General features: G+C 40.4%; 1 protein-coding gene across 20 annotated transcripts in view; it reads right to left on the minus strand.

Annotated features, from left to right (window-relative positions):
• The window catches only part of PTPRA (protein tyrosine phosphatase receptor type A), a 168549-nt gene that overhangs the window by 36494 nt on the left and 104624 nt on the right, over window positions 1-27431 (minus strand). For 11 of the 20 annotated variants that reach the window (XM_042229816.1, XM_027976873.2, XM_027976872.2 and 8 more), the window contains 5 exons: window positions 26514-26852; window positions 20096-20122; window positions 6181-6265; window positions 4981-5054; window positions 4638-4774 (listed from right to left, as the gene is read on the minus strand). In XM_042229816.1, the coding sequence (XP_042085750.1) occupies window positions 4638-4774; window positions 4981-5054; window positions 6181-6265; window positions 20096-20122; window positions 26514-26852 (662 nt within the window). Of the gene's footprint in view, window positions 1-4637; window positions 4775-4980; window positions 5055-6180; window positions 6266-9037; window positions 15220-20095; window positions 20123-26513; window positions 26853-27431 lie in introns of those variants that run through there. The other 9 variants (XM_060397643.1, XM_042229817.2, XM_015099746.4 and 6 more) reach the window with 4 other exon arrangements.

Raw genomic sequence — 27431 nt, forward strand, 5'->3', positions numbered from 1 at the left:
ACAATCTGGAGGAAATATACATAAAGAAGGTAGAAAAGCAAAGAACTAACACCCAGAAGAAACTGCAAGAATTCACTGAGTTGGATCATCAAAAAACATAGGAATAACTGTTGATATAGATTTTGAGAATGTTAGATCAAGGAGGGATCTAATCCTAACTTTTGAATAGGGCCAGATTTCTAGTTATGGCATGGTTAACTGAACTTCTGCAGTTAGTGTGCCTGCTTAGGAAACTGGCCACAATTCTAGTGGTGGAGTGGCCAGATGGAACCTGGACTGAAAGCTGGGTTCAATGAAAAGCCAGAAAGCCCTTGGGACAAAGTAGGGGTGATCAGTGTTATAGGGATTCAACAGGTTCAACCTTCTTACTGATATCTTCATCGTGTCCTTGATGGGACCTATAACGCATGCCTTAATAGAGGGTGCACATTGGTGAGGAAAGCACCTGAATCTTTTAGAAGAAGGAACTGACATCAAAATAGGATTCTTGATCTTAGTGAGAGGAAAAAAGCTTCAGAGGCCACACTATCACCTCCAGAACAAATGCAAGCTGCTGGAGTAATAATCTCCCTTTATCAAAAGGCTAAGTCCCAGGCAAGTCACAGATATCCTAACTGCTACAGGAGACTTAAAAGTTGTGGGTAACAATGAGATAACCCATTTACATGTGTGTGTTTACTGATGGCATGAAGCAAGTGCTCAGTAACTACTAGTATTAACTATTCTGCTGCTTCCTATTACTCCCCATATAAGTTACCAAATAGATGAGATGACAGTTTTTAGGAATGTCAGTATATAGCATACACAAATCATGTGGAGCTGCAGATCTGCAGCTGCTTTTCCACATGTGCTCGCCTTCCTAAAGATGAATATAACCCCCGGTACCTGGAATTTCACTATTAATATGGCAAGTGTACTTATTTTTCCCTTTATGATGCACAAAGACTACATGGCGCAGTTTCCCTTCCTCATGGCAGGAGCAGCTTCAGTGATAAATCATCTTGACCTCTCTCTGCAGTGATCTGGTTCATTGGGGTTTTGTCTTAGTTTCACAGGATATCACCCTGATAACTATGCTGATAACAAGAAAGTAACAGGACTTGAAGAACAGGATATTATGTGTCTTAGATGTACATGATAGACATACAAACAAAAATATAGTGGCTTGCCACCTAGGCCAAATTTTCTTAAAGTCAAAGGCCCACAGCACATCACCGTCTACCGTAAAGAACAAGTTGCTACTCCTTACCCCTGTGCCCCCAACCTCTGCCCACTTGAAGGAGGAGGAGTGATGCTTGCTGGGCCATTACAGATTTTGGAGACAACACCTATCTCATGCTGGTGTCCTGCTCCGACTCATTTGTTGAGTGATCTGAAAAGAGAAGGCTCTCTAGCTGATCGAGGGCAGAGAAATGAATTCTGGGAGGTTTGGGGGGCCCTAAGTGTCTCTGATTAAAGCTGAGCAGGAGAACTGTAATGAAATAACCTTAGACTCTGGGGAAAAGATCATTATCCTGTCAGCAACATCATGCTTCTAGTTTAGCATTGGGCTCTGGTAATGATGTAAGCCTGGCCATGGGACACTAGATGTCCATGACCTTAACCGCTCATTATAAACTTAGCGTTGCTCAGTTGTGTCTGATTCTTTTGCAACCCCTTGGACTGTAGCCCACCAAGCTCCTCTGTCCATGGGATTTTCCAGGCAAGAATACTGGAGTGGGGGGACTTCCCTGGAAGTTCAGTGGCTAAGATCCCACACTCCCAATGCAGGGGGCCTGGGTTTGATCCTGGTCAGGGGACGAGTTCCCACATGCCACAACTAAGAGTTCCCATGCCACAGCTACAAAGATCCTGCATGCTACAATGAAGATCAAACATTCCGCATGCTGCAACCAAGACCTGACACAGCTAAATAAAGCAAAATAAAAAAAGAACACTGGAGTGGGTTGCCATTTCCTTCTCCATGGGATCTTCCTGATTCAGAGATCGAACCCACGTCTCCTGCATTGGCAGGCAGATTCTTTACCACTGAGCCACCTGGGAAGCCCAAACTTAGTATTATGTAAGTCTGTAGGCTTATAAACTGGGACATGTCCAGAATTCAGCTGAAATGGATGTGAACAGAACACATGCCACACACCCACTCCTTCAGTAGATTCCACTGACTTCCTGATGACTAAGGGAGAAAAAAGTCCAGCCTAGTGTACAAATGGCTCCGTGAGTCATGCTAGCCCATTCTGGAGGTAGACTGCTATGGGATAATCTACTTAGGTATCACTCTGAGTAAAAGAGAAATTCATGGTGAACAGAACTTCAAGCAAGGTATCACACTATTCACTTCACTGGATGTCAAGATCTAAGCTGACCCCTGGGTAGTAGATAACTGGGACAAGAAAGACAGGAAATATGTATTACGCTCCCTGTGTATGCTCACCAGATGGCACTCACTGTAAGAAGCCAAGAGACGCTGATCAGCTCTTTCCCTCACCACCGCAACTGCACATATGTGGCCACGGTAGCACAGCAGTTGGCTGTCACAATACCTATCTGAATTTGCCTACTGTGCCTCTTAGGAACACCACCTCTACCCAGATATTTGTTATGGGATCTAAGGGAATTATCTCCAAACAAAGAATTCATTTCACAGAAAAAATATGGCTACAAGGTCACATACTCATTACTCAGAAGTAGCTTACACTTACAAAACAACAGAATGCCTACTGGAGACCTAGCTATAGTGTTGAGGCTAGGGTGCTATCTTGTGGGATAAGGTGAAATGTTCTTAATCAATAAAGAGTATTAAATGGTAGTGTTCTTCTAACAGCCAGAAAAAGGGGTCCAAATTATTACTTAACTCTTCCCTGGTAAATGGTCTTCTGCTTCACCTCTTGCTTCCCTCCCATCTATTCTCTAAATTGTAGCTAGTGACTGTACTAGCTACTGTACATCTCAGACTGTAAATCTAACCACATCACTCTCCACTCCAAGCCCTTCAGTGGTGGAGCAAATACCCCAATAATCACTCCTCCTTTCCTCCTTGCTACAAGAGCTCCCATTCTATGGGTTATCCACTCATCTTCTACATGACACAGGAATAATCTGGATTGGTCTCCACCAGGTGCAGTAAGTCTATTTCTCCCTTGCCTATGACTAGTTTGTGAAAGAATATGTGACCAGGTAAGTCCCCAGAAGCTTTTGGGAAAGTTTTCCTCACTAATAAAAGGAAACACACAGGAAGAAACAGTCACCCTTTTCCCCCTGGACCTGTTAACCTCCATTTGTGCCTACAACTAGGGCAGCCATTACTTTTTTGGGGGGGCATGGTTTGATGCATGGTTTATGGGATCTTAGTTCCCCAACCAAGGACTGAACCCAGGCACTCAGCATAGAACATGCAGTGTCCTAATCATTGGACCACCAGGGAATTCCCTGGGCAGCCATTTTGGCATCATGAGGGGAGCCAGCCTAAGAAACAGGGCTGACACATGGCTGAGTGGAAAGGTATGAACGAGACTGAGAATTCAGCAAAGCCCAGGTTGATGAATTAGCCAAGTATGGAACTGTTCTTGTGTCCTCAAATCCACTCTCCTCTCCCTAATCATTACCACTTTTACATCAGTCAGATCAGCACCTCTGGTCTAACTGCTGCAGCCCCTAACTGTATTTTCGGTTTCTATCCTGGTCTCCCCATTTTCTTTTCTATCCTGGCTATTCCCTAACCACCAGTCTGAGTCATTTTTTTCAAAATACAAACCTGGCTGGTCTGTGGCTTTCCACCTCTCTCATGACAGTCTACAGGATCTACAGTCTGGCTCAGTCTTCTACATTTTCATCTCCCTCAAGTCTCTGCCTTTCAGCCACTCGCAGCTTTTATTCTTCTTTGAATGTGCCTTCCCTCACCTACTGTTACTACTGACAGATTGATTCTGATATTCCCAGTACCTGGAATGTTCCCCATCTGCCTTTCCCCAATGTCCTTGCCTATGACTGGGTCTCAATTAAAACATCATTTGTTTTAAAGTAAATTCTGAATTAGTGGACTGGGATCAGCAACTGGTAGATTCACAAACATGGTCTGTTTTCTTGAGGGATTTATAAAACATACAAATGTAAACACTACCCAAGATGAGGCCTGTGCCCTGCAATCTGCCATGGTCCTCATTTTCCACAATGACTTCCTCCTATTGTCTACTGGGACCCCTTGGCTCTAGACTCTAAAGGCCACACCTCCTAATATAGGTTTCCACGCCTCAGCACCAGTTCTTCATGTCCCTCCAGTTCTTCATGTTCTATACTGCTGTTTGAACTTACATACCAAGCTCCCTGAATGCAGGGACTATCTGCTTTTGCTCCCCTCGCAAACCTCTGGCACCTCACATATATTAGATTCTGGATAAGTAAACAAAAGTAACAGACGAAATGATGAATGAATGGACAGATGGGTAGATGAGGGAGGCAAGCCAGTTTCTTTTTCATTTCCTGTCCATAATCACATAGGAAAGAAGTCAGATGAACTTGGTAAAAACTCCTCACCTCATAACCCATTAGAAACCTGTTTTCTACCCCATCACTCAAAAGGCTTGACCGTAGGTCTGCCTTTCTCCCTGCTGATACACCAGCCTCAGCAAAGAACTCACGTTGAATTCCTCTCTGAAGAGCTTATTGTCATCAGCCATTCTCCGGTTAATCTCCTCTTCCAGCTTGTCCACAGGCAGGGGCGGATACTTCCTGTTGGTGCTTGGGGACCTGGCCAGAAGTGGTACGCTCTGGGGTTCTGCAGTGCATAAGGGGGAAGGTTGGTCAGGTGCCTTTGGGACATAGCCCTTCTCTGGAGACCAAATTATGGGCTCTAGCTCATGCGCCAGGCGTCCAAACACTAGTGCTGCTCTCAATTCTTTTTTCTTTTAGGATGGGGAAACTCCTATTTTCTTGATTTTTCTTCTCCATGAAAGTCCCCCATGTCATTCAGGGGTGTCTTACCCACATCCTCAGTGCGGCCATTGGATAAGCGGAAAGAATTGGAATGGCTCCCAGCTTGCTTGTATTTCTTAAACCTAATGAGAAAATGTTCACAGTGAAACACTAAGCATGGAAGAGAGACTAATCCCTGGTTTGTAGTTCCACTTATCAATTCAGCCTTTACACACTGAAGCAGCTTCAGCGGAGACTGAGCACCTCAGTGTGCTCTTGCTTAAGCACACTAGAATTCAACCCCGGGGACCCCTCATAGTATATTCTCACTGAAATGGCTCCTTTGCACAGTTTCAGGATTTGCTGCAAATCACAGCCACACCAGATAGAGACACTGAGTAGGATATACGGGTATAATAAAGTGGAGGGAGATAAGAGAGTATCAAACAAAAATCCTGATACTTTCTGGGTGTAATGAGAGAAACTCAGAGCTTCAGACTTGGTGGAACAGGTCTGGCCACAAGTCTCCCGCAGAAAGATAGGAGACATAAGACAAACTATAGGGGTGTACGAGGTTCCCCTCTCTTTATCCATACAGAAGAACAGAGGGAGCCCAGAGCAGCTTAAGCCAAAAATAAGGGCAGAGTTAAACTCAGTCAAGGCAGTGACTCCAGTAGGAAAAGAACAAATGTACCTCCCACTTCCCTTCCTTGGGTTTCCCTTCCTGGCTTTTGCTCCCTGTTTGAGGAGTAGTATCTAAAGACCCTGGAAGAAAGTCAGGAACAGGAACCCTGTTGCTTACATGGTTCAGTCCAGCATGCCGAGTCAGGGGCCCTAGAAGGGTTTGGAGTCAAAGCCCCAACCAGAAATAAAGTAGACCTTAACTGAACACATAATCTCCACTGGGGCGCTATCAGGGGTTGTTTTAATAGGGCTAGATATGAAGACCTTAAAATGCCGATCAGTAACAACAGACTGTGGCATCTTCCCTCAACCTCTAAACCACAGTCCTGGGCTTTAGGATGAATTGGAGTTGAGGGACTGGACTTGGGACAGATGGAAGCCAAAGGAAGGGGCTGGGTGTTAAGACAATATAAAATTTTAACAACATTTTTAAGCAGAATTTCAATCTTAGGAAAGCTACCATAAGTCATTCCCTCTATCCTATTCATTGTCCTTATCCTACTGTCTTTTGGACTTGTGGGCTTATCGAGAACCTGGGGTACTGAAACAGAGTCCACAAGAATGCAGAAGCATCAGTATGCTCACCTTAACATGTACAAAACTATGATAATAAACACGATCACTAGCAGAGAGGACAGGGCCACCATCACTGCAATAATTGGCGTCTCATCTGAAATCAAGAGAACAAAACATGTTGTTAACCACTGTAGGTAATGGAAGGCTTGAGTCCCCTGCTCAGGGAAACACTCAGATGAGGAAGAACAGCTCTTCCAAATGCTTATGTACTGACAGATGGTTGGGCATGGGGAGGAGGAGAGGGAGAAATGAGAAGAGTGCCAGCCCAGGGCTACTGGGTGAAGAGGAAGGTAAAGGCCTAGGGTGACATGCCCACCCAACCTGACTTATCATACATATGTTTATTCTCTGTCTCCTTATATTAGAATGAAAGTTCTTTGAAGGCAGAGACTGCTTCTTTCATTGCTACAGAGCCTAAGACAAAACCAGTGCTCAGCATGTAAGAAATACTCAAATGTTTGAAAGCATGAACACATCCAATCCTGATGGCAAGCTGGGGTGTAGGCCCAACAGTGTACTTTCTCCCAGGCTCAGTGGGTTCCATGAAGATGGGAGAGAAAGGAAAAAGGACAATTTTCCTATCATAAATGAAAACAGTTTCCTGGAACAGAGAATACTGTTCCAGGAGCAAGGAGACATTATTGGATCTTTAAGGACTGTGTGTCTAAAACTGCTGGTTACTCTTTCTGCCTCTTTCCACAGTCATCCTTTTCTACCTCTTTCCACCAGGACCCCAACTACAGCAACATCTGGCCTGGAGGAGATACAGCAACTCTGCCCTCCATTCCACAGGGCCTGGCTTCCTTTCCACCCCATAATGAGCCTCACCCTCCTCCTGCACTTTCATGCCCCTGCCACAAACTATACAACCAGTATGAATTTGTAACTATCTTCACCATTTTCCACCCTTTCCAGCAGCGTCACTTTCTGCCCTCTGCAGCAGATCCCTCCATGTAAAAGTCAATCCTGTCACATGTGGTCTGTATTACATCTGTTACTGTCACCTCAAGTATCTGTCTTCTTGACCTCACTGACCTTCTTCCTATCACCAATAGCCAGTCCCATGTCTCTCTTCACAGTTATCTTATAAAACAGTTGTCTTCTCTAACCTCTTACCTCTGGGTACTCCATACTCTAGTTTGCTGACACCTACCCTGAGTGCACCCTTTAAATTCCTCATGAAGGACACCAACAAATGGCATATTGCCAAATCCAACGGAAACATTCCCACCCTCATCTGATTCAACCTCCTATTAGCATTCATCCAAAAAAAATTTATGGACCCACACTGTATGCCAGACACTGTTCCATTCACTGGGAATAGAGAAGTGATTAAACAGACAACTGAGAGAGAGCTGACATTCTGGGGGAAGAAGGAGAAAACTGATCATAAATAATTTCAGAGATAAGATACATGATGAAAAGAAGGGTAAGGGGATACAGAGTTGATGGGCTTTGGGAGAGGGCAGTGGCTAGCTATGTTATAGTAGTCTGGGAAGGTCTGAAGTAATTACACTGGAGTGAAGTCGCTCAGTCATGTCTGACTCTTTGCGACCCCATGGACTGTAGCCTACCAAGCTCCTCAATCCACAGAATTCTCAGTTACACTGAGCAGAGGTGCAAATAATGTGAAGAAGCGTATCACAAAAAGGTCTGTGCAAAGAGTTTTCTAGGCCCAGGGACTAGTGAGCATAAGAGTCCTTAATAGTTTGGTGGGTTCAAGGAAGAGCACAAAGACCAGTTTTGGTACAAGATGTGGCTGGAGAGGTGGGCGGGAATGAGAAGACTTTGTACGCTATGGTAATGAGTGTGGATTTAATTCTGAATGTGATGAGAAACACTATGTGATTGGTGAGTTTGAAGAGGGAAGATATGTAAGTAGATTTACATTCTTAAAAAGATCAGGTAGGCAAACTAACTTGTAAGTAGCAGTCTTAAAGTAGGAGATAACCCAGGAGAATGTGGTGTCATGAAAGCCAAGAAGAGTTTTTCAAGACAGTGAGAGTAATCAACTCAATCGAATACTATAGACAGATTAAGTAGGATGAAAACAGGGAAGTGAAACTTGATTCAACAAGAGGGCAGTTATTGGTAACCTTTTCAAAAGAGTGGTTTCAGTTAAGTTATTGAGAAAGCCCAAATGGAATGAAATAAAGTTGGAAAGAAAAGACAGTGAGACACCGATTCCTTATCTGAGGTGAGGACTTGCATCATCAAGAGATGCAGAGAAAAGCAGCAGCTGAAGGCAGAGGCAAGATGGAAAGTTTGTCTGTTTTTAAAAAGATGGGAAATATTATACCAAGCTTCTTTGTTGATGGCAGTTTTCAAACATACCCTGGTATGTGAACCTCATATTAAAATGAGCATTCAAACTGGCTGACTACTCCCTCCTCTTTGAAGAACTTTCTTCTCTTCAGTTTCCACGAGAAAACATTCTTCTTTCTGTCCCTTGGCTGCTTCATATTTTTCCTCATCAGTTGTTCCTTTTCTCACACAGAACTTTAAATGTCTGATTTACTCAGGGCTTTGTCCTTGGCACTCTTCTCAATACTCATCCAGTTGATCAGACCAGGCTGGAAGCTCAAGTTATATGCTAGCAATTTCTACATTTGCACTGCTTGGTCAGACTTTTCTTTAAACTTTTCTGAAACTATCTTACCTTACTTTAAATTTCATAGGCAATGCCACCCTCCTGCATTAAAAAAAATTTCCTTCACCAGTAACTCAGTAGTTAGCACTGCCATCCATCCACCCTGCTGCTCACCTAAGAATTGTAAGAATTCCCTTAATTTCTTCCTTACGCTTATCTTCTATATGCAACTCAGCTGCAAGTAATATTTTATTTATTAAAAAAAAAGTCTCTCACCTTATTTATTTATTGGGCTGTGTTGCGTCTTAGTTGTGGGGCTTGGGCTTAGTTGCTCTGTGGCATGCGGGATCTTCGTTCCCTGACCAGGGATTGAACCTCCATCCCATGCATTGCAAGACAGATTCTAAACCACTGGATCACCAGGGAAGTTCCTGCAAGTAATGTCTTGGTACTAAAACAACATCTCAAATTTGTCTGCCTTTTTTCCCTTCTGTTTCTATCACTCTAGTCTAAATCTCTGTCCTTTCTTATCTGAATCACAATAAGCCACTATCCCTTGCCAGTCCACTTTCCACAAAGCAGGGACAGTGATCTTGAAGAAAGCAAATCAGATCATAGTCTCCACTTACGTAAAACCTTCCAAGGTTTCCTAGGACCTTTAGACTGAAATCTAATATCCTTACCTTGACAGTAATAACCTCCCCCAATTAGCCCCTGCTTTTTCTGTCTCCTCCATTCTTTCCTTGCTCACTGAACTTCAGTCATTGGTAGCCTTCCATGCTGGGTTTGCTCTTTCCTTGGGCCTTTGAACCCTATTCCTTCTGCTGTATTTAGCCTCCCTCCATTCTTTACCTGGATAACTCCTAGTCATTTGAAAAGACCCTGATGCTGGGAAAGATTGAAGGTGGGAGAAGGGGACGACAAAGCCTGAGATGATGGCATCACCAACTCAATGGACATGAGTCTGAGTAAACTCTGGGAGTTGGTGATGGACAGGGAGGCCTGGCGTACTGCAGTCCATGAGATCGCAAAGAGTCAGACACAACTGAGTGACTGAACTGAACTGAACTCCTAGTCATTCAGTTCTCATTTCAAGTATTACTTTTTTCCAGAGAGCTCTTTTCTGACTTAACATTAAATCAGGTAGGTCTTAGTTTCCCTATCTCTAAACTCAGTTATTCTAAAGATTAAATGAGATTATCCACGTAAAGTTCTCGGCACAGTAATTTGCACACAATTACGTACACAGTCAATATTAGCTTTTTTTTTTTTTTTTGCACAGAATACTGTTATTTCCTTTGAAAATACCCCTCACATTCTGTATTTATTTGAGTAAAGTTGATTATGAGTATCCCTCCTTTATACCCTAAATTCTACAAAGGCAAGGATTATATATTTGCTTTGCTTCTCACCATATACTTAACACCTAGCACAGAATTTCACACATACTGGGTGCTGAACAAATACTAGATGGACTATACCGAGTGAATGAGCAAAAGAATTAATGATTTATCACCATATTATGTCTCAGTTCAATGCCAATCACAGAGGGCTGTATATCAGGTATTAAAAGAAGGTAATTAGAAGACATCTGGCTCAAGACAGTGGGCAAAATCCATAGTTTTATTTTTTTCTCTTGCCAAAAGGACACTGAAATGACAGAAGAAATAGAGTGGCATCAGTAGACCAGAAACTTTGAGGGATTTGTGGAAGACAAAGCAGAAGGAATTAGACTGCTAAAGAGATGAGAGCTAAAGAAACTCCAGTAGAGAGGCAGTACTAGTTCTCCCAGCCTGGACCAAGAAACACCTCAACTCAGAGTCAACCAGGACTAGGGATAAAAGTAGGCTCTGAGGTAGCAGGGTATTTAACCAAAGGCTCACCAACCACAGCTTGTATACAGACAGGCTGTGGTATCTAACTCTGATTCAGTTGGAAAAACAATGCTCTATACAGACAGGAAGTGTGCTGATGGCTCCTTTATTAAATATATATAAATAAATAGAAGTTGCATATATATTTTATACCTTATATGGAAAACTTTCAAACTCCCTCAGGGGAAAAGAGAACACTACAATAGATCCCTATGCACTTATTATTTCACTTCAACAGTATCATCACAAGCCAGTTTTTTCATCTTTACCAGGTCTGGGTTTCTTAGCTGCACACTAATTAACACTGTGGGATAACTAATTCTCTGTTGTAGGGGGTTGTCGTGTGCACCACAGGCTGTTTAACAACATTTCTGGTCTCTAGCTACTAGATGCCAGTAGAAAACCCTTAATTGTGATGACCAAAATCAGCTTCTGTGGTTTAGTTGCTAAGTCGTGTCCTACTCTTTGGGATCCCATGGACTGTAGCCTGCCAGGCTCCTCTGTCCATGGGATTTTCCAGGCTAGAATACTGGAGTGGGTTGCCATTTCCTTCTCCAGGGAACCTTCCTGACCTAGGGGTTGAACACGGGCAGGTGGACTCTTTAACAACACAGCCACCAGGGGAAGCCCAAAAATCACCTTCAGATGTTGCCAAGAGTTTTCTAGGGGAAAAAATCACACTGAACTGAGAACCACTGGTCTATACCCGTTGCATATATTAAGGCAAATCTGAGAGATATCATTTCAACTGTAGTTACTTCAGTATGTATCACTAAAAGATAAGAATTCTTAACATATTCATAATGCCATTACCGTACTATAAGCACATTACAGTCCCCTCAGTGCTCCAGAGCAAAGTTCAACCAGAGTCCTACAGAAGACTGTAACAAACATCAAGGACAGAAGAGGTAATATAAGAATTAGGGTAAATCTTCAAAATATACTGCAATTTGTGCAAGAGGACCCCGTATCAATTTAAAATAGCCACTATAAAATGAGGAGCAATCTCACACTTACCAGGATGGCTATTATTATAAAAGGTCCTAGAACATAGTAAGTATTGGCCAGCATTGGTAGAAAAGTAAAAATGGTGTAGCTGCTATGGAAGACAGTATGGCAGTTCCACAAAAAATAGAATTACCATATGATCCAGCAATTCCACTTCAGGGTATATGCTCAAAAGAATATCCATGTTCTTAACAGCATTAGTCACAATAGCTAAAGTGTAGAAGCAACCAAATGTCCTCTGACAGATGAATGGATAAGCAAAACATGGCATATGTATACAATGAAATATTTTTAGCCTTAAAAAGTAAGAAACATATGTTACAATGTAGGGATGAATCTTGAAGACATTAAGCTAAGTGAATAAGTCAGTCACAAAAGGACAAATATAGTATGATTTCACTTCTATCAGAGCAGTGAAATTCACAGAAACAGAAAGTTTCAGGTATACAGGATGATGATCTTACATCATAAAACAATTATCACAGTAAGTTTAGGGAACATCCATGATTTATACGGACACAAAATTAAATATACAGAAAAAATTCTTTTCTTGCATGACAACACTTAGAATTTCCTCTCTTTTGTTTTTAACATATGCTAATGCTACTTATCGGAGAAGGTGTTGGCACCCCACTCCAGTACTCTTGCCTGGAAAATCCCATGGATGGAGGAGCCTGGTGGGCTGCAGTCCATGGGGTCGCAAAGAGTCAGACATGACTGAACGACTTCACTTTCACTTTTCACTTTCATGCATTGGAGAAGGAAATGGCAACCCACTCCAGTGTTCCTGCCTGGAGAATCCCAGGGATGGGGGAGCCTGGTGTGCTGCCGTCTCTGGGGTCACACAGAGTCGGACACGACTGAAGAGACTTAGGAGCAGCAGCAGTACTACTTATAAGCAATAGTTAGAACCAGATATGGTGTAACGGATTGGTTTCAAATTGGGAAAGCAGTACGTCAAGGCTGTATATTGTAACCATGCTTATTTAACTTATATGCAGAGTATATCATGCGAAATGCTGGGCTGGATGAGTCATAAGCTGGAACCAAGACTACCAGGAGAAATATCAACAACCTCAGATATGCAGATAACACCACCCTAATGGTATAAAGTGAAGAGGAACTAAAGAGCCTCTTGATGAAGGTGAAAGAGGAGAGTGAAAAAGCTGGCTTAAAACTCAACATTCAAAAAACTAAGATCATGACATTCAGCCCCATTACTTCATGGCAAATAGATAGGGAAAAAAATGGAAACAGTGGCAGATTCTATTTTGTTGCACTCTAAAATCGTTGCGGACAGTGACCGCAGCCATGAAGCCAAAAGACACTTTCTCCTTGGAAGAAAAGCTACCACAAACCTAGACAGCATATTCAAAAGCAGAGACATCACTTTGCCAACAAAGGTCTGTATAGTCAAAGCTATGATTTTTCTCGTAGTCATGTATAGATGTGAGAGTTGGACCATAAAGAAGGTTAAGTGCCAAAGAATTGATGCTTTTGAATTGTGGTGCTGGAGAAGACTCCTGAGAATCCCTTGGACAGCAAGGAGATGGAACCAGTCAATTCTAAAAGAAATCAACCATGAATAGTCACTGGAAGGACTGCTGCTAAAGCTCTAATACTTTGGCCATCTGATGTGAAGAGCTGACTCATCGGAAAAGACCATGATGCTGGGAAAGACTGAAGGCAAAAGGAGAAGGGGGCAACAGAGGATGAGATGGTTGAATGGCATCACTGACTCCACAGACACAAGTCTGAGCAAATTTTGGGAGATAGTAAAGGACAGGGAAGTCTGGCAGGCTGCAGCCCACGGGTTCATAAAGAGTTGGACACGACTTAGTGACTGGACGACAAAAACAAGTGCTAATTATGTACATCCCTAGGACTTACTGCCTTTATCCAATTCCCTCTCCCCCTACTCCCCACCTCTGGTAACCAAAATCTGATATCTTTTTCTATGAGTTTGCTGGAAAAACATTTTAACTCTCCCAAGCTTTCAGGCCAGAACAGTCCTCAATCATTAAAGTCAGATTTTACCTCCTGACATCTGAATTATACCCATGTTTTTTTTAAATATAGTTAAAGATAATACAGATAGTAAAGATGTCCCAGCCCTGTGTGACGGAAGGAGACTCAGATCTATTAATAAAAGAGGAGAGAATTTACAGCTTCCTGTATCAAATCTCAGACTTGGAGACACGCTCATAATCCAGTCACCATACTAGGTAGGGCTCCTCCCAAACCAGACAGACTCATCATCTCATTGTGCTTATTAGCCTTGTCCTGGTCTGGGCTCTCTGGAGATATGGCCTTATATGATGCAGCCAAGGCAGGAACGGTGGCCCATTCCCTGCCACTCCCATCCTAACACCCCACTCCCCAACCATCCATTCTGCTAGATTTAAAGGGCATTTAAAGGGCAGCATTTTAAAAGTACTAAAATGGTGTTCTGGGACAACAGTTGTCTATTTGCTTATACTCCCTTTCCAAGAAAACAAAGGGCATATTATTCTAAGGGCTCATAAATGGCAACCCTCTCCAGTATCCTTGCCTGCAGAATCCCTTGGACAGAGGCGCCTGGTGGGCTACAGTCCATGGGGTTGCAAGAGAGTTGGACATGACTGAAGTGACTGAACATATGTAGACAAGTGAATCATCCAAAGTCTGAAGACACCCCTGGTCAACTGCAACATAATCAGTAAAGTAAAGGCCATACTCCTCTAGCCTCAAGTCCTAAGGCCCAATTTTTTGTCTTGTCTTCATACTTTTTGGCAGAAATATTTATCAACTCTCAAAGGCACCATCATTTTAAGAGCTTCTTCATAGGTTGTAAACTGCTCTAAAAACAGTGAAAGTCATCAAGTTGCCTCAAGTGCCGAAACCTCTGGGGTGAACCCAATCACTGTTGTCTTGGGCCAAATTACATTTGGAAGCCTTATTTTCTATTACTCATTCATCTTCCCTAAGGCCTCTGGAGTTAGCTTGCTTAAACAATAATCTGACCATCTTCCTTCCTTCCATTACATCACCAGGAGACACCCTGAGCTTAATGCACCACTAAGGCTGCCTCCTACCACTTCCCACCTCATGCAAGTTAACCACGCACAGTTCCTTAACCACATGACTGGCTCTTTCATGTCTCCTCGCTTTTACTCTATCTCATGCACCCTCGTTTTCCTCAGTTACTATATTAAACTGCTCAAAACTCACCATCATGCCTCCTTTCCACTCCCCATGTATAGTGAGCCTTTTAGGTTCTCCTCATAGCACTTTGTATGGTATATTCAATAGTATGTAGCTGAGTAGACTTTGATTCTTGGTGTTCACATGCTTCTTCCATGAGACAGGGAACACTGCTCGCTCAGAGAATCTTCAGCATCTCATAGGTGCTGAGTGAATATATTATTAAAGGTGCTTACAGAAAACCACTGGGCTTCCCTGGCAGGTCATCAGTAAAGAATTTGCCTGCAATGCAGGAGATCCGGGTTCCATCCCTGGGTCAGGAAAACTCCCTGGAGAAGGAAATTGCAATCCACTCCAGTATTCTTGCCTGGGAAATCCCATGGACAGAGGACCCTGGTGGGCAAGAGTCAGGCACGACTTAGTGACTAAACCACCAAAACAGAAAGCCATTATAAACGAAGTTCACTTAATAATGTCACTTACATCAAGATATCTCTTTAACAAGAATGTCAGCCCCTTTCTAGATTCCAATTCTAGAAAAGAATTGAAAGAGAAAGCCAGGGGGAGCAGGTGATCTGATCTGAGAGCTGAGAAACTTTAAGGAGCCTCTCTAGGATGCAACAGAATGTTTATCCTGCCTGGTTGTAGAACTCTTTAGTTCGAGAACTCCTTCACAAATACTAACAGGGTACTATTCCAGATCTAAAAAAAAAAACAAAAAAACCCCAAAAAAACTCAAGTTATATAAATGACTACATCTAAAATAATTTATGGTTAGAAAAGTTTTAGCCTGTACTCTTGCTATTTAACAAATATCAGTTATAAGGTCTTCATATAAAAACCCTACTTTTAAAAACATTCAGATGGTCAAGAATCCACCTGCAATGAGGGAGACCTGGGTTCGACCCCTGGGTTGGGAAGATCCCCTGGAGGAGGGCATGGCAATCCACTCCAGTATTCTTGCCTGGAGAATCCCCATAGATAGACTATGGAATCTGGTGGGCTATAGTCCATGAGGTTACAGAGAGTTGGACACAACTGAGTACTAAGCACACAGCACATTAAAAAGTAAGATGAGACAAGTTTATGCAGAATTTTGTTTAAAAGATACAGGACAGAGAATGACCTAATGTGGTAGCAAGCTGCAGTGTAACCCTGCCTTGGGATACTGTGGAGCACCCTTGTTCCCACAGTTCTGACTGGATGGCTGAGATTCCTGATCCTTTAGTCACCCATCTAAGTAACAGTAACAGTGTGGCAGCGGTAGCAGGACTTGCTGAGCAGCCGCTATATGCCGACCCAGTACTAGTTTAATGTCACTTCATTTCTCACAACAACCCTATGGAGGAAATTTTGTTCCCATCCTATCTTGCAAACAGCAAAAGAAGACAAAGTACCTACCCCCACCCCTGCCATAAGTGGTAGAGTCAACACGCAAACTCACATGGTCTAGTTCCAAAGCCCACACAGACTAATGCCCTTGCTCTGATATCATGGCATCTTATTTCCCACCCCCTACCCAATTCTCCTGCCATCACTGCCTCACAGGTACATGAAATCTCTGTCTCAGAGTCTATTTCCCCTAGAACAAAACTAACAAAATTGGGATTTCAAACTATCAATGACTAAATAACAACTGGAGAGTATACTCATGACCCCTGTATTTTGGTAGATAATGCTAGAATTAGCTTTAATATATTACTGTATATTACACAAATCATCCAGTCACACAAACTAACACCAGTGAAAATGTTTTAAAAGAAAAGCTTGTTACTAAAGAACAAATATTGTGAATCCACTTGAATGAGGTACATAGACAAATTTATAGAGATAGAAAGTATATTAATGGTTACCAGGGGCTAGGGGAAGAAGAAACACGGAGTTATTGCTTAATGTGCTACGGAGTTTTCAGTTCAGTTCAGTCGCTCAGTCGTGTCCGACTCTTTGCGACCCCATGAATTGCAGCACGCCAGGCCTCCCTGTCCATCACCAACTCCCAAAGTTCACTCAGACTCATGTCCATCGAGTCCGTGATGCCATCCAGCCATCTCATCCTCTGCTGTCCCCTTCTCCTCCTGCCCTCAATCCCTCCCAGCATCAGAGTCTTTTCCAATGAGTCAACTCTTCGCATGAGGTGGCTAAAGTACTGGAGTTTCAGCTTTAGCATCATTCCTTCCAAAGAAATCCCAGGGCTGATCACCTTCAGAATGGACTGGTTGGATCTCTTGCAGTCCAAGGGACTCTCAAGAGTCTTCTCCAACACCACAGTTCAAAAGCAACAATTCTTCAGCACTCAGCCATCTTCACAGAGTTTTAGTCTGAGATAATTAAAAAAAATCGGGGGACAGATGGTAGTGATGATTCTGTAACAATGTGAATGTACTTAATGCCACTGAACTATGTGGTTAAAATGGTAAATCTTATATTTTTCAAAATTAGGAAAAGGTTGGCTCCACCAAAATAATTTGGAATACATTTAATAAATAATACACATGAGAAAATAATTACCGAGTTGGCCAAAAAGTCTGTTTGGTGTTTTTGGTAAGATGGCTTTAGTAATGCTCAGGTGTCTAACTTCATTCGAAACAATTTTGTTAAGACTGTATTGTGACAGCTGTCATGTCAGCGTGTATTTTTTTTCGAAATATCAAAATTGGTGAATTTTTGTATAGCTATTTTAATACTTAAGATGTAAGGAAAAAAGCAACATTTTCAACATATTATACTTATTATTTCAAGAAAGGTAAAAATGACACTGAAACGCAAAAAAAGATTTGTGGAGTGTTTGGAGAAGGTGCTGTGACTGATCAAAAATGTTGAAAGTGGTCTGCGAAGTTTCATGTTGGAGATTTCTCCATGGACAATGCTTGACGGTCAAGCAGACCAGTTGAAGTTGATAGTGATCAAGAGACATAACATTACACCACATGGAAGATAGCTGACATGGTCAAAATATCCAAATCAAGTGTGGAAAATCATCCACACCAGGTTGGTTATGTTACTTGCTTTGATGTTTGGGTTTCACATAAGAGGAAAAAAACCTTCTTGACTATATATTCACATGTGATTCTTTACTGAAATGTAATGAAAATGTTCTGTTTTTAAAACAAATTGTGACAGGTGATGAAAAGTGGATACTGTACAATAATGTGGAATGGAAGTGACTGTGGTGCAAGCAAAATGAACCACGACCAATCACACCAAAGGCTGGTCTTCATCCAAGCAATGTAATGTGGGTACATGGCGGACTGGAAGGGAGTTCTCCATTAGGAGCTCCTTCCAGAAAAACAATTAATTCCAATAAGTATTGCTTCAGATTAGACCGACTGAAAGCAGCACTCAACAAAAAACATCTGGAATTAGCCAACAGAAAACGCAAAATCTTCCTTCCATCAGGGTAACACAAGACCACATGTTTCGTTGATGGCTAAAACTGTTACAGCTTGGCTGGGAAGTTCTGATTCATCTACTGTATTTACCAGACATTGCACCTTCAGATTTCCATTTATTTTGGTCTTTACAAAATTCTCTTAAAGGAAGAAATTTCAATTCCCTGAAAGACTGTAAAAGGCACCTGAAACAGTTCTTTGCTCAAAAAGATAAAAGTTTGGGCAAGATGGAATTATGAAACTGTCTGAAAAATGGCAGAAGACAGTGCAACAAAACAGTGAATATGTTGATCAGTCAAGTTCTTGGTAAAAATGAAAAGTATGTCTTTTTTTTTTTTAACTTAAAAACTGAAGGAACTTTCTGGCCCACTAAATAGCTTCTTCAACTTTGAAAGAAAGGAAGCAAAGCAGCTTGCCTCCCTTCTCCTCTTTTTATTCTTTTATGCTCTGTCAATTAAAATACCAGCTCCTGCTGTTCAAAAACATATCAAAGATCAATGCATAAGAATTTATAACCCTTAATCACCTACATAAGACATCATTCGCTTAGCAAACCCAACATAATACAGATGCTTCAAAACAATAGCCTCATTTGTCAAAAAGCACTTGGCTTTAAAATTAGAATGTGATATCAAAATTTATAGTAATACTTCTAAAGATAGGCTCTAGTAACTTATCATTACATATGAGGCTGAGACTATGTATGCATCTTCATTTTCCTATTTGGTTAAAGGCAGTTACACAAAATTATTTTTTAAACTTAAAACATTTATTACATTGTTGTTCAGTTGCCCAGTCGTGTCCAGCTCTTTGAGACCCCATGGACTGCAGGATATCAGGCTTCCCTATCCTTCACCATCTCTCGGAGCTTGGTCAAATTCATGTCCATTGGGTCAGTGAGGCCATCTAACCATCTCACTCTCTGTCATTCCCATCTCTTCCTGCCTTCAATCTTTCTCAGAATAAGGATCTTTTCTAATGAGTTGGCTCTTCGCATCAGGTGCCCAAAGTAATGGAGCTTCAGCATCAGTCCTTCCAATGAATATTCAGGACTGATTTCCTTTAGGATGGACTGGTTTGATCTCCTTGCAGTCCAAGGGACTCTCCAACACCACAGTTCAAAAGCATCAATTCTTCGGCACTCAGTCTTCTTTATGGTCTAACTCTCATATCCATACATGACTACTGGAAAAACCATAGCTTTGACTAGATGGACCTTTAGCGTGTCACAATTAGCAATAATCTAGATAATTAAAGTAATTTATTTCTTTTTATCAGAGTATTAAAATCCATATTAGTCAGGTAGATAAAACAGGGATAGTATCTGGGGCAAGAAAAAGGCTGAAGAGTAAGAAAAGAAAGTGAAAGTGTTAGTCACTCGGTTGTGTGACTCTTTGTGACCCCATGGGCTGTAGCCTGCCTGGTTCCTCTGTCCATGGAATTCTCCAGTCAAGAATACTGGAATGGGTTTCCATTTCCTACTCCACGATGGCAGCCTTACTATTCCCTAATCAAAATGTGCACTTCTACACATGGGGATCCATGTGTTCTATTCTCTGGTGACCAGGGATTCCACAGTCCTGCTTTGAGCACTGACACAGCATCTTCTGCCATAGGGACTTTATACGAGAGGGCTGAAAATCCATATAGAGTGACACAAGGCCAACATTTTATAGACTACGGAAAAAACAACATCTACATTTAAAAATGATGAATATTTGTTTCTGTTACTCTTCTCCATGAGGTAATTATGGAAACAGTTTAAGGGAAACTAAACACGTAACAGCCAGAGATGCACAAAGTCACACAGACTGAGCAGAGGAAGCCCAACAGATATTGCATACTATGAAAGGACAAGAGACGCAAGGTGAACGGCTCACCTCTTCTGTCCTTCGAGTCAGAATTACCTGTGTGATAAGTAAAAAAACAGAGATGTTCACTCAGGTTAAAGAAAACCATTATTATTTAACCTAATGCAAGTCAAAATAAGCTCTAGGAATATAGATACTTTTCCCTCGTATATGCTGGAGCTAGAATGAGGCACCTGCAAACAACTGGGAAACAAGACTGCCCAGATTCATTAGACTTTTATCAATGATCTGGCCTTCTCCCTGAGGACAAAAACAGCACAGCATCAATGTTCATAAAATGTACAAGAATGCAAAGAGTAATATAAACACAATGGTTCTTGTGGTCTTTATGTCCTTTTAGGCCATCAAAATGCAACAGGTCAAAATTAAGTTAAAAATATAAAAGACCTAAATGATAATAGATAATGAAATCTAAATGGCATAAATCAAACTCATATACTAACAGAGAAAATTTTTTCAAAGGCTTATGGAATATCCACAAGCCTTTATAAATTCCTCATAGGAGAAACAGCACAGACAAGATTCTTTTATCATGATGTAGTAAAACCAGAAATTAACAAAATAGGAAAATACTTGAAAATTAAAATCAAAACCAAATTACAAGGGAAGTTCAAGAGGGAGGGGACATATGTACACTTATGGCTGACTCACACTGTTATATGGCATAAACCAACACAACAAACTAAACTGCAAAATATCTAAAAATAACAAATCACATTTGTGGCAGAAATCAACCACCTTTCCCTCAATATCAATTAGTCTCTTCCTCTTTGCCCTTAGTAAAGAACATCCTTCCTTTTTAGGTGAGCACAAAGCTGTCCAGTTAGAGACTTAATTTCTGATATTCTAGGTGTAATCATATGAAGAATTCCAGTCAACAGGATGTGAACAAAAGGGAGAAGAGTAACTTCCGGGTCCCACCCTCTAGAAAATAAACTGTACTATTTTCTCTGTTTCCCCTTCCCAGGGGCTAGAACCAGAATCCAGTGATAAGACCCATCTCTGATCAAGCAGATGAGGGCAATTGTCAGGATGCCAGAGCCACAAAAAAAAAAAGGAAAAGCTTGGTTTCTGACAAAGCAAAGCACCAGCCCCTCCGCTAGCCCCCCACTTATGGAATGTGACAGGGGAAGGACATTTTTCTGTAACCAAAGAATTCTGGTATGTCTTTGTCAGAATAGCTTAGACCACACCCTAACTATCTACCTATAGGAGCATTTATGGGTTATGCCTAAAGCTGTGTTTATAAAAAATTCATAGCATTACATACATATTAATTAAGAATGAAAACAAACAAATGAAGCATTCAATTAGGGAAGATAGAAAAAGTGTAAAATAAATCTAAGAAAAGCAAGAAAAGAATAAGAATAAAAGAGAAATTAATGAAATAAAAACAAAAATAACAGAACTAATAAAATATACAATATTTATTGCAGATTTCTAAGAAGGAAAAAGCAACAAACGATGAAATAGGTTAGTCAACCTAAACAGGAAAAAGGACTTAAATATATAAAATACTCATAGGGATATAAGAAGTTAACCCTAAGGGATGACTTTTTCTCAAATCTATATAAGTAATTTTGAAAATCTGAACAAAATGAAAATTTTAAGTGAACTTCAATTATTTTCATAAAGCAAAGCAAAACATCGACTAATAAAACTTATCAAAACTAGTTATATACAAAGGAAACACATATACCAATCTCATTTAGAAATAACTCAGAAAAATTTACAATAGAAAATAGCAAATAAATCACAACACTTCAGTCAAGAAAAATATAAGACCAAGTGGAGCTATTCTGCAGGAATGTAAATAGTTGAAAAACAGGAAATCAATTAATATGATATACTGTAGCACATAATAGAAAAAATCATACAGATCTTGCTCATTGATGCTGAGCAGGCAACTGGCAGAATTGAACACCCTTTCTTAACATAAATACTCTTTAAAACAGGAATGAATCGATAAATATCTAGAAATAAACTGAATAAAACATGTGCCAACTCAAGTGGTAAAAATTTTAAAATACTTCGAAGAAATACAAAATAAAAGACTTCAGCAAATGGAACATATAGCATTCTTAGATAGGAAAAATTAAAGATATCAACTGTCCCTGTTAATCTAAAAACATGATCATTAAGAACTTTTCCCAGCTATACAATAAGTTGATTCTAATATTCATGAAGAAAAATAATCAAGAACTAGCACAATTCTGAAAAATAAGATTAACAAGGGATGACTCACTTTATCAGATATTAAGTATTTTATAAAGTCCACAGTTCACACTGAATGTCAGAAAAAATTCCAGATGGATCAAAGATTTTAGTGCAGGCACATACATGCACATGCACACACACAGAAGAAAAAAACTGTAACAGCATGAAAGAAAAAACAAAAGAAAATTATTTTATAATATTGGTATAAGGAATGGCTTTTTATATATGATCTAATTCCTAGAATACATTTAGTTAACACAAATCCGTTTTTTCCCCACTGCGCAGCATGCAGGATCCTGGTTTCTTGATTCAGGATTGAACCTGCGTCTCCTGCAGCAGCAGTGCAGAATTTTAACCACTGGACAGCTAGAGAAATCCCATAAACCGATGCTTTTAATTAAAAAAAAAAAATAGCTGATAGTAACAGTTTCTACAATGAAGAAAAGTTAGATGAACAACTAGGGGAAATAACTGCAATCTTATTATAGGGCTCATTTCTTTAACATCAAAGACCTTCTATAAATGAGTTGGGTCACATCCTCTGGAAAAGAAATTGTACTATTTCCTCTGTTCCACCTTCCCAAGGGCTGGAACCAGAAACTAGTGATAAGCCTGACACATTAATAAAAAAAATGGGTAAAGGATAGCAACAGAGTTTCTCAAAAAAGAAAAGAAAGAAGGAAATATAAATGATCCTTCTAAATATGGAAAGATGCTTAACTTCACTCAGTAAAATGCAAACACTGAGATACTGATTTTCACCTGTCAGTCTGACATAGATCCAGGTGTTTGATAATTTATTGCACTGAAGAAAACGTAGAACAGGCTTTCCGACAAACAGCTTAAAACAGGGAGATCTCATAATATTCAATTTAAATTTACAAATGCGCACTAAAAATAACTTATTTAACCTATCCCAAGACTATTGTTGCTAAGTGTAAAATCAGCCTGAATGATGACTAATATGGCAGACTGGATAAATATATCAAAGTAAAGCCATACAACGAGGCAGCTCCCTACTATAACACAGAAAAAGTATGACAGGCTAATTGGAAAGAAGTAAGGTGAAGAAATATACACAGTACATTTATTATTTGTGTTCTAAATGGAAGAAAAAAGGTATGTATAAGTATGTGTGTATGCTTATTTTAAAAAAGAAAAAACTCAAAGGTCAATAGGAAATAAAAATTAAGATTAAAAAATTATTCCAGGATAAGTCCAATACCCAAATGAGGATTTTTAGAACAAGACAAGAGAAAATGGAAGGGGGAAGAACATTTCTGAACAGATATTAAGAAAATTTTTCAGAACCAAAGGACAAAAACTCCAAAGGTCCTATCCCAAAATAATGAACGAAAGACCCACATCAAGATCCATTTCTATGACATTTCAAGGCACCAATGATGGAAGAGAAGATCTTTAAAAACACACAAACAATTAGGAATCAAGACAGCAGTACAATTCTCCAAGCTTGCAAATTAGAAGTCTGGACAATGCTTTAAAAATTCTAGGGAAAAAAATATTTCCTCAAATTCTATACACACCCCTGAAGATATTTTTAGACATGTAAAAAAGAAATCTAGATTATCTAGATTTCTAGTAAGTCTGACTTTATGGAAAACTGTATTATGAAGCTATGGAAAGCGCAGGAGGAACTGGCTATCAACAGTAAATAGAAAACTAAACAAACAAATATAAGGCAATTTCACATTATACCCACAGCTCAGCAGGGAATAGTATTACTGAAGTCATGATGTAACAATTATGGGAGGGTTGGTAAAACGGTGGTAAATGAGGAGGATGTGGGGTTGCAGAATGTAACATCCTGATGTGCCATAAAGTTTTCCTTTTACTGATCTTGAATAACAGTCACCAGTGAAATATAGTCTCAACTTCCTCTGATACATGAAATGTGTTAACTGTTCAACAACTGGCTTCTCAGCTATGGCATAATTTGGACCTACAGCAGATTACAGAAAACTCAGTAGCAGTGTGGAAAGACCACTGAAGTGAGAAATAGGTCTAATTCACTACCTGACAGCCTTCAGATCTGAAGCAAATTATTTAACCTCTAAGGTCTTACATCAAACATCTACTAAAAAAAGAGATAATTACCACTGGTCATCTCACAGATATTAAATCAAAGACAGAACAGAACATAAGTTAAGAACATAAGCCGTGGGACTTCCTTGGTGGTCCAGTGGTTAAGAATCTACCTTCCAGTGTAGGGGATGTATGTTCCATCCCTGATCGGGGAACTAAGATTCCACATGCTGTGGGGCAATTAAGCCCGTGAGCCACAACTCCTGAGCCCATGTGCTCTAGAGCCTGTGCACCACAACTAGAGAAAGAAGACCCAGCACAGCCAAAAAAACAACAAAAACACAGGCCATGAAGTTAGTGACAGTCACACCTTTTCCATTTACTAATTCAGCCTGCACAAGTTTTGTTTTTCCTCTCTAAGCAATGGCCATAATTTATAGAAAGAAATACACTTTTATACCATTATTTAGGATATGTTTGTGTATAACTTGAACAGAAGTTTTATAAAATAAGGTAACATGAAAAGAATAACAATTGCAAAGGACAATCCACACACACACAGGTTTGTAGTGGCCCACTAAACTGATTTCATGAATCAGTCATGATTTGTACTTTGAAAAACACAGTAAACTAACTCCTTCACCTATAAAACATAAAACAGAACCAGCATAACAGAATCCACAGGATACTTCATATGAATTACTTCTATAAAACTTTTAGTACAATGCCTAACACTTAAAATTAGTGCTTACCACATGCAGGTCCCACTATAAATGCTTTACCCATATTAACCTGTTTAATGCTAACAGCTCCTTCATGAATTAAGTACTATCAACATCATTCATTCTTATATACTGATGACAAAACTGAGGTACAGAGGTTAAATAAACTTGCCTATTGTCACACAGCTAGGGTACAGCAGAGTTAGGATTCAAACTCAAGTGGAAAATATGGGATTAAAGCTGGCAGGTGCAGGCTCTGAGTTGTAAGGTCTAGCTAAAAGATGTCATCAGCAAATGACACTCAGTTCATGAGCCATATGTGATTCCACCTAGGGGCACTCACCATCTAACAAGTGAAAAATATGAGCCAAGGGGATGAGACCAAAGAAGAGTAACTGATTTTTGCTAGAAAAGGAATGACAATTATACAGCTGTCAGGGAATAATTATTTCCTTTTACTACTCACAGAAGCCCTAAGAGGGACCGTCCCAATCCTTGGAAATTTGCCCTACCTTATGTAGTCTCATACTCAGGTCTCTGATTCTATCTTCAAAGCCACTTCCACTTCAGTGACTGACTCAAGGAGAAGTGGGTTGGGTTCAGTCCCTGAACAAACTGGCACTGTAACTTAACTGTTTTCCTGATCTTCTCTTAATAATTCTACTCCTGGCCACAGGCCTTCCACTCTTATCTAACTGTTATAGATAAGGCCCATTCTCCTTCCCACAGTTTCCAGGGATTCCTTTCTTTTCAAGGCTAATCCTATTATTCAATTTTACTATCCTTTCAACCTCAGTTTCTAGCATTATCAATTACCTATCCTCTTTCTCTTATATCTTCTTCTCTATCTTTAAACATTAGTGAAGTGAAACTGAAGTTGGCTCAGTCGTGTCCGACTCTTTGCGACCACATGGACTGTAGCCTATCAGGCTCCTCCTTCCATGGGATTTTCCAGGCAAGAGTGCTGGAGTGGATTGCCATTTCCTTCTCCAGGGGATCTTCCCGACCCAGGAATCGAAGCTGGGTCTCCAGCACTGCAGGCAGACGCTTTACCGTCTGAGCCCAAGCGTCCCTAATCTAACCAGGACTCCATGCAAAGCAGAATATCCTCCAGAATCTATTTTCTTTCCTCCTTTTTTTTTGGCCATACCATGCAGTGTGCTGGATCTCAGTTTCCTGAACAGGGATCGAACTTGCGCCTCCGGCACTGGAAGAATGGTGTCATAACCACGGGATGACCAGGGAAGTCCCCTATCTTCTTTCCGCTTAATTCTATGTTAACCAGATATTCTTGAGAATCCCCTATATCTAGGTTTCACTACTTTGCTTGGGCAATTTTACTTATTTCAAGAAATTTTATGGCTAGAAAACACAAACAATAACAATAAAAGGGTGAATAAACTCAAAGAGCCAAAGAAAGAACAAACAGAAACCATCTCTAGTACCTGAAGGAGGAAAAGTTTCTGGAGTGGTTGCTGCAGTGCTGGCATTCCCCTCCCAAGGTTCTGTTCTGGTATCTGTGAACTGGTTATCTGGAAGCCATGTTCCATTTGGTGAAATTGCAGTGACTACAGAATTGGTGCTTACTGTTCTTGTGGTTCCATTGTCAGAGTCTGAAGAATTGACAGTGGTTACATATATGGGTCCCAGAGTTAGATTTGGGCTGAATGTTGGTGCCAAGGAAGAAGTTACTGAAGGAGTAGGATTTGAAGTTTTGGTCTCTTCTTTAAGTGATTCTGTTGTAGATGCTTTCACAGATCTTGTAACGCCTACTGAAGGTGAAACTATAAACACCAAAAATACCAAGAAAACATCACACAAAGAATTGAGATCTCAAAAGTTATGAGACACAAAGCAGCAAGCCCTACTACACCTCAAATACTTAGAGACCAATATACACACCACACACACTTTTTATTTTATTATCTTTTTTAAAAATTAAAGTATAGTTGATTTACAATGTTGTGCTAATCTCTGCTGCACAGCAAAGTGACTCACTTACATACACACACACATTCATTTTTAAATATTCTTTTCCATTATGGTTTGTCCCAGCTCATATTTCCCTGAGCTATAATAGTAGGACTTTGCTGTTTATGCATTCTAAATGTAGTAAGTTGTGTCTACCAATCCCAAACTAACAGGCAGTCCCTCCCCTCACCTTGGCAACCACAAGTCTGCTCTTTATGTTTGTGAGTATTTCTATCTCATAGATAGGTTCATTTACGCCATAGTTTAGATTTCACATATAAGTGATATAGGGTATTTGTCTTTCTCTGACTTACTTCACTTAGTATGGTAATTTCTAAGTTGCTGCAAATGACATAATTTCATTCTCTTTTATGGCTGAGTAGTATTCAATT

Source organism: Ovis aries, chromosome 13, assembly GCF_016772045.2.
Source record: "Ovis aries strain OAR_USU_Benz2616 breed Rambouillet chromosome 13, ARS-UI_Ramb_v3.0, whole genome shotgun sequence".
Lineage (NCBI taxonomy): Eukaryota > Metazoa > Chordata > Mammalia > Artiodactyla > Bovidae > Ovis > Ovis aries.